The 15,737-nt window shown below is 39.6% G+C and overlaps 1 protein-coding gene across 3 annotated transcripts in view; it reads left to right on the top strand.

Annotated features, from left to right (window-relative positions):
• The first annotated feature begins 1,605 nt into the window (after positions 1 to 1,605).
• GAB3 (GRB2 associated binding protein 3) overlaps positions 1,606 to 15,737 on the top strand; it is a 62,674-nt gene continuing 48,542 nt past the window's right edge. For all 3 annotated transcript variants that reach the window (XM_087813624.1, XM_087813625.1, XM_087813623.1), the window contains exon 1: positions 1,606 to 1,677. In XM_087813624.1, coding sequence (XP_087669750.1) covers positions 1,606 to 1,677 — 72 coding nt within the window. The remainder of the gene's footprint in view (positions 1,678 to 15,737) is intronic.

Here is a 15,737-nt window from a genome sequence, read left to right as displayed (position 1 = left end):
TAAGAGGTGGAAATGAATGTGACTCTTCTCACTATCACACCTAATAATCCACTCTCAAGGTGTCTCTTCCTATCCCCACAACTTTGAGTAATGCTGGTTCCCAAGGTAGGAATGCTTCTACCAGGGTCACAACATTGGTTCCATCAAATCGCAAGTTGAGATTCCCATCTGGCCATTTAGGGTTCCTTATGCCAGTGAACCAAAAAGCAAACCGTGAGTCTTCTGAGCTAGTTTGGATGGTTGATGTTGATTATCATATGGAAACCAGGGTTCTGATAAACAACAGGATTGGAAGGACTATGTCTTGAATCCAAAGGATCCTCTGGGGCACATCCTACTGCTATGTCCAGGCAAGACCACTGAGGATTCAGACTTGATGGGAGTAAAGGTTTGGGTCACTCACCAGGTGGAGAATTCTGACCAGCTGAGGTCCTGACTGCAGAGCAAAGGGAGAACAGGGAGGGTAGTGGAAGAAGGAAGTCATAAAGACCAGTTACAGTCTCAAGACCAGTTATAGAAATGAAGATTGTAGTAGCTCTATGTGTGTGTGTACATGTAAACTTTTCCAATCTTCCTTCTCTCTATATCTTATACATGCCAAATATAGGTTGATAGAGGTTATAGGATACTGAGGTGGGATGGTGTCTGAACTAGAAAAGGACTGACTGTACCCTAGAGATGGCTGCAATTACTGATGGAACTTTTGGTCTCGTTTTAGGAGTGCTTTTTTCAGTAGGTTTTTCCATGTGAATCTCTTAGGCAGGAAAGGAGGGAGTGTCAAAGGTTCTTTCTGAGTCTTTTGTTTCTTTTTATTAAGTTTATTTTTTATTGTTGGCAGTATTACCGATGTCTCCTATTTTCCCTCCACTTCCCCCCTCCACCCAGGCCCCTCCTCTCTCCAGGCCTACACCACACTATTGTCTGTGCCCATGGGCTATGCATATATGCATACAAATTCTTTGGTTAATCTCTTCCCGTCCCCCCCCCCCAACCCCTCCCCTCCTTAAGGTCGATGTTTCCTTGTTGATTGAGTCTTTTGTTTCTTAATAATCAGCTTAAAACCAGTATCCCAAAATGCAAATTTGGGGGTGGCACAACTTTGGTCCCTCTAAGAAACATTTCTCTGCAAACAATCAAGTGGAACAGGAAAGTCATTTACTGCCTAATATATACATGGCAGGTGCAAATCACAGGTTTAGGCTTTCGGTACCCTGAGGCCCTGGACCAGCCCTTTTGACGTGACTGGTCACGGGTGGGGGTGAGGGCAACGGAGGACAGTTTAGTACTTCGTTCTCTTTAGGTTGCGGGGCCCCTTCCGTGCGCTCTCCGGTGGTCCGCTACAGGCCACTCGGCTGGCCTCTTCCTCGAAGGGGCTTCCGGGGCTTTGCCGCCTGCTCCCCCGCTGTCTCGCGCCGCGGGCGGTGGCGCCCGTCCCCTCCAGGGCGGGGGGCGGTGGCCGGAGGCTGGGGTCGCCGCGGCCGCACTGGGCGGCGCTGGGCGGGCGGGCGCTGGGCCCGCCCCGTCGGAATCCTTGGCCCGACTTCCTCCTGCCGCGGGCGGACGACCCAGCTGGAGGAAGGGGCGGCGGCGGCTGCAGCGGCCACGATGAGCGCAGGCGACGCTGTGTGCACCGGCTGGCTAGTCAAGTCGCCCCCCGAGAGGAAACTGCAGCGCTACGTGAGTAGGGGCGCCACCCGCCCGCCCTCGAGTCCTCGGGTCCCCACTTGCGGGGTGGCGCTGGGAGCCCCGGGGTTCTATGCGCCCCAAAGGCAGCCGCTCCCAGCTCTCGGGGCTGCAGGCAAGGCCGATCCACCGAAAGCGAAATCGCACGTCGATCCAGTGTCCCAGCCGCGGGCAGGGGCCCGCTGACGCTTGCTCGCGGGGCCGGCTGCTCCAACCGCCCCGCTGACCCTAGAGGAGGAAGGCGGGTTGGGGCTGAAGCACCAGACGCCAGTGTCGGTGCAGGAGCGGCAGAGAGACATCTCGAAAGAGTGCCCTGTCTCTGGAGAGGAGTGGCCCTGAGTCCCATTGCCCAGGGAGGAAGACAGGGCAGGGGTTGGGGAGAAGCACAGCCGAACGGGGCCTGCATTCCACTTGGACCTTAAGGAGTGCTCTCTCTTGTAGTTCTCACTGGACACTCTTATCTGGAACCTTCCACAGAATGTAACTCCTTTCTCATGCTGTCTCTTCTCAGCTTTTTCTTTATGCTGACACGTCGCTTTTTTTTCTAGTACCAGCAGGAACCATGGACTTTTGCTAGTATGCAATAAAGGACACTTGGAAGAGCATATCTTCCTACAAGCACATCTTCCTACATATTCTATTACCATTTTAAAGGCACTGCCCACAGCTCAAATGTTCATTATCTCCATCAGCACCCTCAGTATAAGATCTTTAAAACTTTCCTCTTCAAGACTTGATTGCTACTGAATGTTCTTCATCCATTAGGAAGAACCACTTCAGCCCTCAGGGAGTTGCATATAAATAGATATCAGGGCTTCTTGCTTTTTTTAGGCTGGGAGTAGCTTGATGGACCCATCTTGTTCATAATTCCCAATTTCTCTGCAACTCCAGAGCAGGGTGCTAGCAATGCATTTGTTTCTGCTCTGCTCCACAGCAGCCCACGGACAACCTCTTCTGTATGGCATACTCCCAAACTGATGTCCAAGTTTCAGCCAAATTTCACCATTGTTTTTGTTCCTACATTTATGAGGCACATACTGTGTGGAACTGGAGGAGGAGGGACTATAGAAAACTTTAAGCATTTATGTATACTTCCAGAATGCATGACGGCAGCCTTTCGTGAACATACAGGGCCCCTTTCCCCACTGACCCTAGACTAGACGGTATCACTCTCTTAGGAGTTTTGGGAAGTTTTTTGTTATTAGTTCTGCGGAGCAACATTTTACAGGAATGTTGTTCTACTTACCATGTAGATGTCACAGATCTATACATACTGAGATTTTTCAGATTAACTACCAGTGTGTCCCTCCATGATTCTTTTTGAGTCCTCAAGTCCATAAACACAAGGTCCGATATTTCTCAGCCTCTGAATCACCCAGCTGCTTCCCTAAAAAACAGTGAAACTGTTTTGCAGACTCATTGATATTCAAAGGAGGCAAGAGAAGGAAACCTTCTCCCCAGGATCTTTATGGGCAGGTGAGGGTTTGTCACAGCTTGTGGTACTTACAAGGCCGACTTAAGGTGGGTTTCCTTGTTGCCCTTTGGAATGTGAGACATTTTAAAGGTTCACTAGATATTTTCAGCGTTTCACTCATTCTTCAATAAGATGATTCAGAAAGATGGTGAACCTGGAGGGCAAAGTTTATGGAAGACTTTCCCAGTCCTGTTTTATATCTTGTCCTGACCAGACTGGCTTAGGAAAGTTTATTAGTATTTCATCAACTTTGGGAAGGCATGAGTGTGTATACCGATTATAATACGTGCTTCATTCTTTTTGGGTGCAATGGAGGTGTGGCAAGTGTGGACTTTGCACAGCTTACGGGTAGGCGTTTGCGGCACTGTGATGGTGGGGTGGTGATAGAGGAGACTTAAGACACAAGAGTACCTAGATATCATCTTATCAACACTCAAAGACATAAACCTTGCCCTTTTAGCCCGTGGTTGGGAATTTTTTCTCATTAGGGTCATAGCCTTAGTCTGTGCTGTTTCGTTGAACGGTGTCTCTGGAACGCACTTCAGAAAGAAAAGTCCTCTTCCTCTCATTTCTAAGTTCTGCAGGAATCCTTGTTGCCACTAGATGGCGATCATGTGTCAGTTCAACGGGGCATGGAGAGCACCGCTATTCACAAGCCAATTTTAATTAAGATCTTGTCACGTCCTCCTTTTAATTGAGTGCCCACTCTGAACCAGGCCCTGTGTCACCGGCTAGAGATACAGAGAGAGGAAGACTTGCTCCTTGACCTCAATAATTCCACAATCTAACATTTGTACCCCAATAACATAACAAAGCTAGTTTGTCGCACAACCAGGGCAGTAACTCAGTTCTTTGCGCTGCCAGGTCAACAAGCAGCGGGCCTTTAATGTTTGTTAACTTACAAATGGAAGCTGAGTATGTTTTTAGTTAAGTCTTTCAGTCCAAGGTAAGCTTGTGCTTTAGTCTCCACTCCGTGAGCCAAGGCAATCAGAAAGCTGTTTTTATCACTGCTCTTTTAAAAGATAGTTGATTCTTTTGTATTTTTAGTTTCACAAATAATATAGGAATATATTCTTGTAAAAATTCAAACAATCTAGGACCTTTTCTGTGCATGTCCTCCTTATTCCACTCCCCTCCCTGAGGATTACAAATGTTAGCAGTTTGGTGAGTATCATCCTAGAAAAATTTCTACAAAACATACAATTTTCTTTTTGCACAAATGAGATCATACTATAAAATTGTCTTGCAATATTATTTTTTCATAACAATCCTGGATATCTCCAGGTTAGTGCATATAAATTTACTTCATTCTCTTAAACCACTGCTTAATATTCCTTGTAATATATGTAACATAATTTAACAATTTCTCTATTGGTGAACATTTGCCCTGCTTTATTTTCTCAACTTTAAAGAATGCTCTAACAGCAATGATAATAAAATTATAATAACTCAAATTTATTGAATGCTTGTGTGTGCCAGGCACTATGCTAAGGACTTTACTTATATTATCTCATTTAGTCTTCAAAGCAACACTAAGAGCCCAGGTACTGTTTTTATCACTGCATACAAGTTCTTTATGGCTATATAATTTTAAAATATTTTCTACCAGCCTGTAGTTTGTTTTTTTCATTCTATTTACAGTGTCTTTTCTAGAACAAAGATTTAAAATTTTTGATTAAGTCCAATTTATCAGTTTTTCTTTTATGAATTATGTTTTTAGTGTCAACTTTAACAACTCTTTGCTTAGCCCTAGATTCTGAAGATTTTCTCCTGTGGGTTTTTTCCTAAAAGTTTTATTTATTATTTATTTATATTTATTTATCTTTATTGTTGAGTGTATTACAGATGTCTGCCCCCCTCCCGTTGCTCCCTTCCATTCTTCCCCTCCACCCAGTTCCTGCCCCACCCCAGGCCTTCACCACCTTATCATTTGCATCCATGGGCAATGCATATATGCATGTAAATTCTTTGGTTAATCTCTTCTCTTCCCCCTCCCCCCCTAAAAGTTTATAATTTTATGTTTTATATTTAGATCAATGATATATTTGAGTTAAATTATGTAAAAAGTGTGAGGTTTATGTTGTGGTTCATTTTCTTGCAAAGTGATTTTATTTCTTCTAGTACCATTTATTGGATAGACCATCTTTACTCCATTAAATTACTTTTGGAACTTTGTTAAAATATCAATTGGTGCCTGGCAGAACGAGGCTCAGTGGTTGAGCATCGATCTAGGATCCAGGAAATCACTCTTCGATTCCTGGTCAGGGCACGTACCCAGGTTGTGGGTTTCATCCCCAGTGGGGGGCGTGCAGGAGGCAGCCGATCAATGACTCTCTCATCGATGTTTCTATCTTTCCCTCTCCCTTCCTTTTTCTGAAATCAATAAAGATATATTAAGAAAAAAAATCAATTGGTCATACTAATGTAGGTCAGTTTCTGTGTTCTCTAGTCTGTTCCACTGAGCTCTTCATTCATCTTTATGCTAATGCCACGCTGTTTTGATAACAATAGCTTTATAATAAATCTTGAAATCAGGCAGTTTTAGCCCTCCAATTCTACTTTTGAAAGTTGTTTTGACTATTCTAGGTCCTTTGTCTTTTTATATCAATTTTAGAATTAATTTATTGTATTCACTTTGGCAGCACATATAGTAGAATTAGTTTATCAGTTGATTTTTTTATTTTCTAATAAGACTAAATTCATTCAGTAATCTAGTAAAAGTTTTGATTATAAGTACCCAGAAGTATAAAAAGTATGAAACAAATTTGTAGATCTCTAATATATTAATACAAAGTTCGTAACTGCATACTGTACATCCTACAGGGGAAGAGAGGTGGAAGGGGAAAAAGAAGACTGTGGTTGAAGTCTAATAATAAATAAATAAATACAGAAGTAGAGATGATTCATATTATAGTATATTCTACTACCAGTACTGCAGCCAAAGTGTACCAAAAAAAAAAAAAAAAAAAAAAGGAGGGGGGAAGCATTTCCAAATAACTCAGGAGGAAGATACTCTTTTAATATACCTTAAAAGTGTGGGGGTGCCAACCCAACTCACTGTGCAGTCTTGTGCATATAGTGGGTTATAGTTTTATCAGGTGATTTTTGTATATTAGCCTTGTATTCTGCAACCTTGCTAAACTGAGTTCTAGTAGCCTTGTTTGTAGACAGAACCTGTGGTACTGTCAGTGTTACAGAGAAATGATGAGAGCAGTCATCCTTGACTTTATCCTGAGCTTAGGAGGAAAGCATTCAGTCTTTCATCTTTTAAGTATGTTTTCTGTAGGCTTTTGAAGGTGCCTTTTATCAAGTTGAGGAAGTTCCCTTGTATTGCTAGTTTGCTAAGACTTCTATATATCTTTATTGATTTCAGAGAGAAGAAGGCAAAGAGAGAGAGATAGAAACGTCAATGATGAGAGAGTCATTGATCGGCTGCCTCCTGCACACCCCCCACTGGGGATCGAGCCCACAACCGGGGCATGTGCCCTGACCAGAATCGAACCTTGATCTCCTGGATCCTAGGTCAATGCTCAACCGCTGAGCCATGCCGGCCGAGCAGCTGAGACTTTTTTTTATATCATGAATTGGATTTTGTTAAATACCTTTCTGCATCTATAAAAATAATGATATGCTTTCTTTTTTCTGTTACTATGATGAATTATTCTGATTGAATTTTGCATGTTGAGCCAGCCTTGAACTTCTGAGATAAGCTTCACTGGGTTGTAATATATTATCCTCTGCATATATTCCTGGATTTAATTTGCTAATATTTTGCTGAGGACGTTTGTGTCTTTGTCATGAGGTTATATTGGTTTGTAGTTTTCCTCTTTTGTGCTATCTTTGTCTGGTTTTGATATTAGCATAATGCTGGCCTCTTAAAATGAATTGTGAAATGTTCCTGTTACCGGAAAGGGGACCTGGCCCTTGGTAGGTTTGCCTAGGTCCAGCAGGTAGTGTGTGGGTTCTTGACTTCGTGCAGGAAAAATTTCACAATGAAAGTCCAGATGACTATGAGGGAACATTTATTAAAGCTGGGGAGGTAAAACAAGAAAGGGCTTAGCATAGAAGAAGCAACAAGAGAGCCTAGGCTGGGCTGCCCTAGCTCTCTGGAAAGTCAGAGAAAAGGGGGCCTTGGGAACAGTTTCAGGGGACTAACCTGTGACTAGCTGCTACTGTCCATTGCTCCCCAGGTTGCAAGTCTGGTGGGATCCCTTAGGGTTTAGGAGTTGCATGCCCGTAGGGGTAGAAGTGGGGGAAGAAGAGGGGAAAGCCAATGGCGAAGGGGAGGGGGTTGCTCCCCAGAGGGAGAGCACTCATTGGGTCCTTTGTCTTGAGGCTTTATCTCTTTCTCTTAGGTGGGAATCTTTTTTTTTTTTTTTTTTAAATATATCTTTATTGACTTCAGAGAGAGGAAAGGAGAGGGAGAGAGAGAAATAGAAACATCAATGATGAGAGAGTCATTGATCGAGCCCACAACCTGGGCATGTGCCCTGACCGGGAATCGAACCCCGATCGCCTGGAACCCAGGTCGATGCTCAACCGCTGAGCCACGCCTGGCCGGGCTTAGGTGGGAATCTTAAGGGAGGTCCCAGGGGAGGGTTTTAGTAGAATATTCATCAGTTTTCTGGGTGTGCTTCTCCAGGGCCATGGTCACCTATTGGTCAGTGTCAGGGCAGGGGGTCCTTAGTCATTATTAAAGCTGGTCCTGGTGTTGCTCACCTGATTTTGCTGCTTTTCTCTGGAGCTGAAATACAATTGAGGCTTAGATGTTATTTCTTCTTTTTTTTTAAATGTATATTTATTGATTTCAGAGAGAGAAAAGGGAGAGGGAGAGACATAGAAACATCAATGATGAGAGTCATTGATCGGCTGCTTCCTGCACACCTCTGACTGGGGATCGAGCCCACAACCTAGGCATGTGCCCTGACCGGGAATCGAACCCCGATCGCCTGGATCCTAGGTCAACGCTCAACCACTGAGCCATGCCCGGCCGGGATAGATGTTATTTCTAGGGAGGTGACCTTCTGTATCAGCTGCAAATTGCTCTGCTACTTTGTTCAGCTATCTGCCTCAGTTTCCCTATTACACTTGTTCTGGCTTACTGGCCTGTCTCATTCCCACTTCTATTTTCTGAAAGATATTGCGCAGAATTGGTATTCCTTCTTCCTTAAATATTTGGTAAGATTCGCTTTTTTAACCATTTAAATGGCTTAGAAGTTTATTACATCAGAGCCATAATTTTTTTTATTTAAAAATATTTTCTTCAATATTACTTTTTTAATTGAATTTATTGGGGTGATGTTGCTTCACAAAAAAATTCACCATCGAAACTATCTGGACCTGTACTTTTCTTTGTGAGACAGTTACTAACTACAGTTTCTATTTCTTTAACAGATATAGGACTATTCAGGTTATCCATAGCTTCTTTTTTATGTTTGTTTAAAATATTACCATAGCTTCTTGAATGAGCTTTGGTAGTTTATGTTTTTCAAGGATTTTCTCTATTTCAGTTGTTGAATTTATTTACATAAATATGTTTATTATATTCCCTTATTATCCTTCTAATGTCTGTAGGATCTATAGTGATGCCTCCTCTTTCATTTATGATGCTGTAGTTTATTTCTTCTCATTTTTTTTTTTCCTGATCAGTCTGGTTAGACTTTTATCAATTTCACAGATATTTTCTAAGAACCAGCCTTTGGTTTCATTGATCTTCTCTATTGATTTTCTGCTTTAAAATTTATTGATTTATCTCTTATCTTTACTATTTACTTTCTTATGATTGCTTTGGGGTTATTGTATCTCTTTTTTATCTAGTTTCTTCAGGTAGAAACTTAAATTACTGATTTGAAATCTTTTATTCAATATAAGCATTTATTTTTTTCTAATATAAGCATTTAATACTATAAACTTCTAAGCACTGCTTTGGTGCATCCCACAAAATTTGATATATTGTGTTTTCATTTTAATTCATTAAAAAATATTCTTTAGCCCGGTTGGGCATGACTCAGCAGTTGAGCATCGACCTAGGATCCAGGCGATCAGGGTTCGATTCCCAGTCAGGGCACATGGCCAGGTTGTGGACTCGATCAATGACTCTCTCATCATTGATGTTTCTGTCTCTCTCCCTCTCCTTTCTTCTCTCTGAAATCAATAAAGATATATTTAAAAGAAAGAAAAACATAATTCTTTAAAAAAAATAAAAATTAAATTAAATAAATAAATAAAAATATTCTTTAATGTCCCTCTGAGATTTCCTGTTTGATCCAAGGGTTGTTTAGAAGTTTTTTTGTTTAATTTCCTAATATTGGGAGATTTTCTAGATATTTTTCTGTTATTAATTTCTAGTTCAATTCCATTATGGTCTAAAAACAAACTCTGTATGAGTTCTATTCTTTAAAATATGTTAAGTTTATATTATGACCCACAATATAGTTTCATTTGGTGAATATTACATGTGCACTTGAAAGAAAATGTGTATTCTTCTTGTTGGGTGGAGTGTCCTATAAATGCTAATTAGGTCAAGTTGGTTGATAGTGTTTTTTATTGAATTTATTGGGGTGACATTGGTTAACAATATTATATAGGTTTCATATAATACATCATCTGTATATTGTATTGTGTGTTCAACACCCCAAGTCAAGTCTCCTTCCATCACCATTTATCCCCTCTTTATCCTCTCCTACCTCCCCCCACCCCCCTTTCCCTCTGGTAATTACCATACTGTGGTGTGTTTATGAGGGATTTTTTTTTTCTTATCTTAATCACTTCACCTTTTTACCCAGCCCCCTCCTCCTTCCCCTCCGACCTCTGTCAGTCTATTCTCTGTATCTATGAGTCTGTTTCTATTTTGTTTTATTTTGTTCATTAGATTCCACATATAAGTGAAGTACATGGTATTTGTCTTTCTCTGACTGGCTTATTTTACTTGGCATAATACTCTCCAGGTCCATCCATGCTGCTGCAAAGGGTAAGATTTCCTTCTTTTGTACAGTGAGTAGTATTCCGTTATGTAAATGTTCCACAGCATTTTTTCCTCACTCATCTACTGATGGACACTTGGGCTGCTTCCAAATCTTGGCGATTGTAAATAACACTGTAGTGAACATAGGGGTTTTGTGTTTCTTCGGATATATTCCCACAAGTGGGGTCAGAACGCAGTTCCATTCTTAAATTTTTTGAGGTAACTCCATACTGCTTTCCACAATGGCTGCACCAATCTGCATTCCCACCAGCAGTGCATGAGGGTTCCCTTTTCTCCACATCCTTGCCAACACTTGTGGTTTGTTGATTTATTGATGATAGCCATTCTGACAGGTGTGAGGTGATACCTCATTGTGGTTTAATTTGCATTTCTCTGATGATTTATTGATGATAGCTATTCTGATAGGTGTGAAGTGATATCTCATTGTGGTTTAATTTGCATTTCTCTGATAATGAGTGACGATGAGCATCTTTTCATACATCAAACTAAAAAGTTTTTGCACAGCGAGGGAAACCATCAACAAAATGAAAAGACAACCCACTAAATGGGAGAACATATTTGCCAATGATAGTGTAGTTTAATTCTTTTATATCCTTACTATTTTTCTTCTTACTTTTATTATCAATTACTGAGGGAGGAGTGTGAAAGTTTCCACCTATAACTGTGGATTTGTCCATTTCTCCTTTCAGTTCTGTTTGTTTTTGCTTCATGTGTTTTGATGCTCTGTTGTTAGTTGAAGACATTTAGAATTATTATGTTTTCTTGAATAATGGACTTTCATTATTTAATGTTTGTATTTATTCTTGATGCTATTCTTTGTTCTGAAGTCTACATTTTCTTATATAAATGTAACTATCCCAACTTTCTTCTGATGTGGCTGGCATGGTATACCTTTTTTCATTCTTTTACTTTTAACCTAGCTGTGTCTTTATAATTAAGGTGAGTTTCTTATACACAGCATATAGCTGAGTCTTGCTTTTTTATGTAATTCTACCCTCTTTATTTTAATTGGTGTATTTAATTCATTCACATAAACTGTGATTATTGAAATGTTTAAATTAAAATCTACAGTCGTGCTGTTTTCTGTTTGTTTTATCTGTTCTTTGTTTCTTTTGTTCTCTATTTCTGCTTTGTCAAGTAAATTGAGCTTTTTTTATTATTCCATTTTATCTCTACTATTGATCAAACATAACTTTTATATTAATTAATTAATTAATTTATTTACTAAACAACGGAAATCTATTTCTCACAGTTCTTGAGGCTGGAAGTCCAAGATCAAGGTGTTGGCAGGGTTGGTTTCTCCTGAGGCTTCTCTCCTTGGCTTGCAGATGGCTGCCTTTCTGCTGTGTCCTCACATGGTCTTTCTTCTGTGCATCATGGTCCTGGTGGTTCTTGTGTGTGCTTATCAAACATAATTTTTAAATTTTTTAGTAGTTGCCCTGCAGTGTAAAATATACATCTTGAATTAATTGGAGTCTTCCTTTAAATAATATTATAACGCTTCATGAGCAGTGTGAGGACCTTATAACAGTACATTCCCAATTCTATCCTTATATTCTTTGGGCTATTATTGTTATGTATTTTACTTTTATATATGCTATAAACACATGACAGATTGCTGTCAATTTTGCTTTAGACAATTAGTTACCTTTTCAAGCAATTAAAAATAAGGAGGAAAAAAAGTCAAATTTACTTTCCTTTGTTCTATTTCTAGCATTCTTTATTTCTTTGTGTAGGTTCAACTTTCTGTCTGGTGTCATATTCCATCTGCCTAAAAAGTTTTCTTTAATATTTTATGTGTTTTATATCTGCGGGCAATGAATGCTCTTAGGCTGGTTTGAGAATTATCCCTAAGTTTTGAAAAATATTTTCACTGGGAGTGAAATTCTGGCTTGACTTTTTTTTTCTTTCAGAACCTTAAAGATGTCACTCTTTTGTCTTCTGTTTTTTATTTAGGGTGGGGCTGTTTCTCAAAGCTTCTTTCCTTTTTTTTAATTTTTTTAATATATCTTTATTGATTTCAGAGAGAGGAAAGGACAGGGAGAGAGAGACAGAAACATCAATGATGAGAGAGTCATTGATCGACTGCCTCCTGCACACCCCTTACTGGGCATGTGCCCTGACCGGGAATCGAACCCTGATCGCCTGGATCCTAGGTCAACACTCAACCACTTGAGCCACTCCCGGCTGGGCAAAGCTTCTTTCTTAATGTGTGGATGACCTTTAACTTTAGGTCTTCCTTTTGTATTTTCAATCTACCATCTTGCTAGTTGTCTCATTTATTCTTTCTTTCTTTTTTCCTCTTTTCTGTCCTGTTTTAGATTACTTAAATTTAATAATTCCATTTTATCTTCTTTGTTGGCTTATACCTCTTTTTTTAAAGTAGTGGTTGTGTTAGAGGTTTGGTATATATCTTTAACTGTTTATAATCTACCTTATAACAGTTTACTTTCAACTGTCAGGGACAATAGTACATCTTTAGATCTTGTCTCAGGACTATGAAAAGTCTGCTGCTATTCTACCATAATCTAGTCTTTGAATGTATGGTAAAATTCACCTGTGAAGCCATCCTGTCCAGGACTTTTGTTTGTTGGGAGTTTTATTACTTGCTTCAATTTCATTAGTTGTAATTGGTCTATTCAGATTTTCTGATTTTTCATGATTCGGTTTTGGAAGATTGTATGTTTCGACAAATTTATCTATTTCGTCCAAATTGTTCCATATAGTTGTTCATAGTATTTTCTTACAATCTTTTGTATTTCAGTGGTGTCAGTTGTTACTTCTCCTCTTTCACTTCTGATTTTATTTGGGTCTTCTCTTTTTTTCTTGAGGAGTATGGTTAAAGGTTTATCAATCTTGTTTAACTTTTCAAAGAACTAGCTCTTGGTTTCATTGATCTTTTGTATTTTTTTAAAGACTATTTTATTATTTCATGCTCTGATCTTTATTTTTTCCTTTCTTCTACTCACTTTAGGCTTTGTTTGTTGTTCTTTTTCTCTTTCCTTTAAGTGTAAAGTTAGATTATTTATATGAGATTTTTCTTGTTTCTTGAGGTAGTCCTGTAATGCTATGACTTTCCCTTTTAGGACTGCTTTCTCTGTGTCCCATAAGATATTGGGTTGTTGTGTTCTCATTTTCATTGTTTCAAGGTATCTTTTGATTTCTTTCTTTTCTTTTTTTTTTTTTAAATATGTTTTTATTTATTTCAGAAAGAGAAGTGGAGAGGGAGAGAGAGAGAAAAAAACATCAATGATGAAAGAGAATTATTTATTGGCTGCTTCGTGCATGCTCCCTACTGGAGATTGAGCCCGGAACCTGGGCATGTGCCCTGACTAGGAATGGAACCGTGACCTCCTGGCTCATAGGTCGACACTCAACCACTGAGCCATGCCAGCCAAGCTTGATTTCTGTCTTGATCTCATTGTTAGCTCATTTATTGTTTATTAATATGTTAAACTTTAGCCTCCATGCCTTTGTGTGTTTTTCAGTTTTCTTGCAATTGATTTCTAGCTTCATACCATTATGGTCAGAGAAGATAATTGATATGATTTTAATCTTCTTAAATTTGTTGAGACTTGTTGTGGGGTTGAGACTCCACCCTCCTCAAGCAGAGCTTTTGCAGCTGACATATCCCTTTAGTATCACAATGGCCACCTGTGGGAACAAGGCCAGCCCTTTTCATGTCTTTGCCCCTCCTACCAGTCTTGATGTGGCTTCTTCTGTAAATCCTTGGTTATAAGACTTCTGTTCAGCTAGTCTTCGGTTGGTTATTTAGATTGATTGTTTTGTATTTAGTTGTAATTCCAGTTTGGTCCTGGGAGGAGATGAGTTTACCTTCCACCTACTCCACTGCCATCTTGGATCCCCCACTCCCAATCATGCTTCTGAATTACTATTCTGGTAGTGAGTGTGGGGAGTTCCAGTGACTTTTGCCCATTCTGCTGTCACAGCCATCACTCCACAGGCCAGAAGGCTGATGTGGGGGTTTGATCAGTTGCCAGGGATGTCTCTTTTAATTACACATTCAAGAACTGGAGAAATGGCCATAGACCCACTGGGCCCACTCTGAAATGGATTACGTCAAAACTCCATTTATCAACCGACCTCCCTAAAATATTCTTTCAGGAGATATAGTGTTATAGTGGAGATGGGTAAGTGAAAGTATCACGCATGGGAAGTCAACTACATCTTTCTGTCTTTCTATGCTTTTGTATTCGTCCTTTTGCACAATGACAAGGAAGTTCTGGTATCTCAACCTCATTGAATGTAGCTATGATTTAGTCTGTTTCAGTCAGGCAAACTGTTAGAACACTATGTGCTTGAGCTAACACATTAAATCTAGAATCTCTGGTAAGCACACCCATCTCAATACATTTAATTAGCTCGATCTAATATTATATTCTATCTTTCTTGGCCTAACAGTCTTAGAACACATTCCTACATATTCCAGTGGTTTTTAAAGACAGCATTATTGAAGTACACATGCACACATACTATAGAATTCATCCACTGTAAGTATACAGTTGGATGCTTTTTAGTAAATCTATTGTTATGCAACCATTACTACAGTCCGGTTTTAGACCATTTCTACCCCCTCAAAAAATTCCCTTGGCCTATTTGCAGTCAATCCCCACTCCCTTTTCTATCTAGCCCCAGGAAAGAGCAAATCTGTTTTCTGCCTCTATAGATTTGCCTTTTCTGGTAATTTCACATAAAGGGAATAATAGAATATGTGGCCTTTCGTGTTTTCTTTCCCTTAGCCTTGACCCCACGAGAGCCAGTGCTCTTTCTGAAATTCACTGAAGGTGGACCCAGAGGCCATTGATTTGAGACCTTTCTTATTGTCTAATATAGACATTTAGTGCTATGAATTTCTCCCTTGGCACTGTTTTAGTGGCATTACGCAAATTCTGGTATGTTGTGTTTTCATTTTTATTTACTTCAAGATATTTTCCAATTTCCCTCGATATTTCTTCTGTGACCTATGTGTTATATTTGGTTTTTAGTTCTAATTTCATTTCATTGTGGTTAAACAACATACTTTGCATGATTTTCAACTTTGTAAGTTTGTTGAGACTTGACCTTGCATATGGTCTATCTTGGTAAATGTTTTGTGTGCACTTTTACATTTTGCTGTTGTTGGGCGGAGTGTTCTATAAATATCAACTAGGTCAAGTTGGTTAATAGTGTTGTTCAGTTCTATATCCTTGTTGATTTTCTTCTGTCTTCTTGATTTACCAATTACTGAGAGAGGGTATTGACATATCAGATTATAACTGGATTTGTCTATTTTACCTTGATGTTGTACCAGTTTTTGCTCTTAAGTTGAAGCTTTGTTAAGAGTTGCATACACATTTAGGATTGTTATTTTATCCTGATGAAATAACCATTCCAGCATTATGAAATGACCTTATTTATTCCTGGTACTGTTCTTTGCTCTGTATTCTACTTTGTCTGTTATGCAAGGTCATTGTAAAGCTTTATTTCCTAGGACTACTTTTGGCACCAAACATTGTATCAGTCAGGCTTCAGACAGGAAAACAGAAGCCACACTAAGTATTCAACAGAGATCATTCAATAGAGTATGTGGTTTAC

Source organism: Miniopterus natalensis, chromosome X, assembly GCF_054644295.1.
Source record: "Miniopterus natalensis isolate mMinNat1 chromosome X, mMinNat1.hap1, whole genome shotgun sequence".
Lineage (NCBI taxonomy): Eukaryota > Metazoa > Chordata > Mammalia > Chiroptera > Miniopteridae > Miniopterus > Miniopterus natalensis.
Note: the sequence above shows the minus strand (reverse complement) of the source record. Positions and strands in the feature narration are given on the sequence as shown.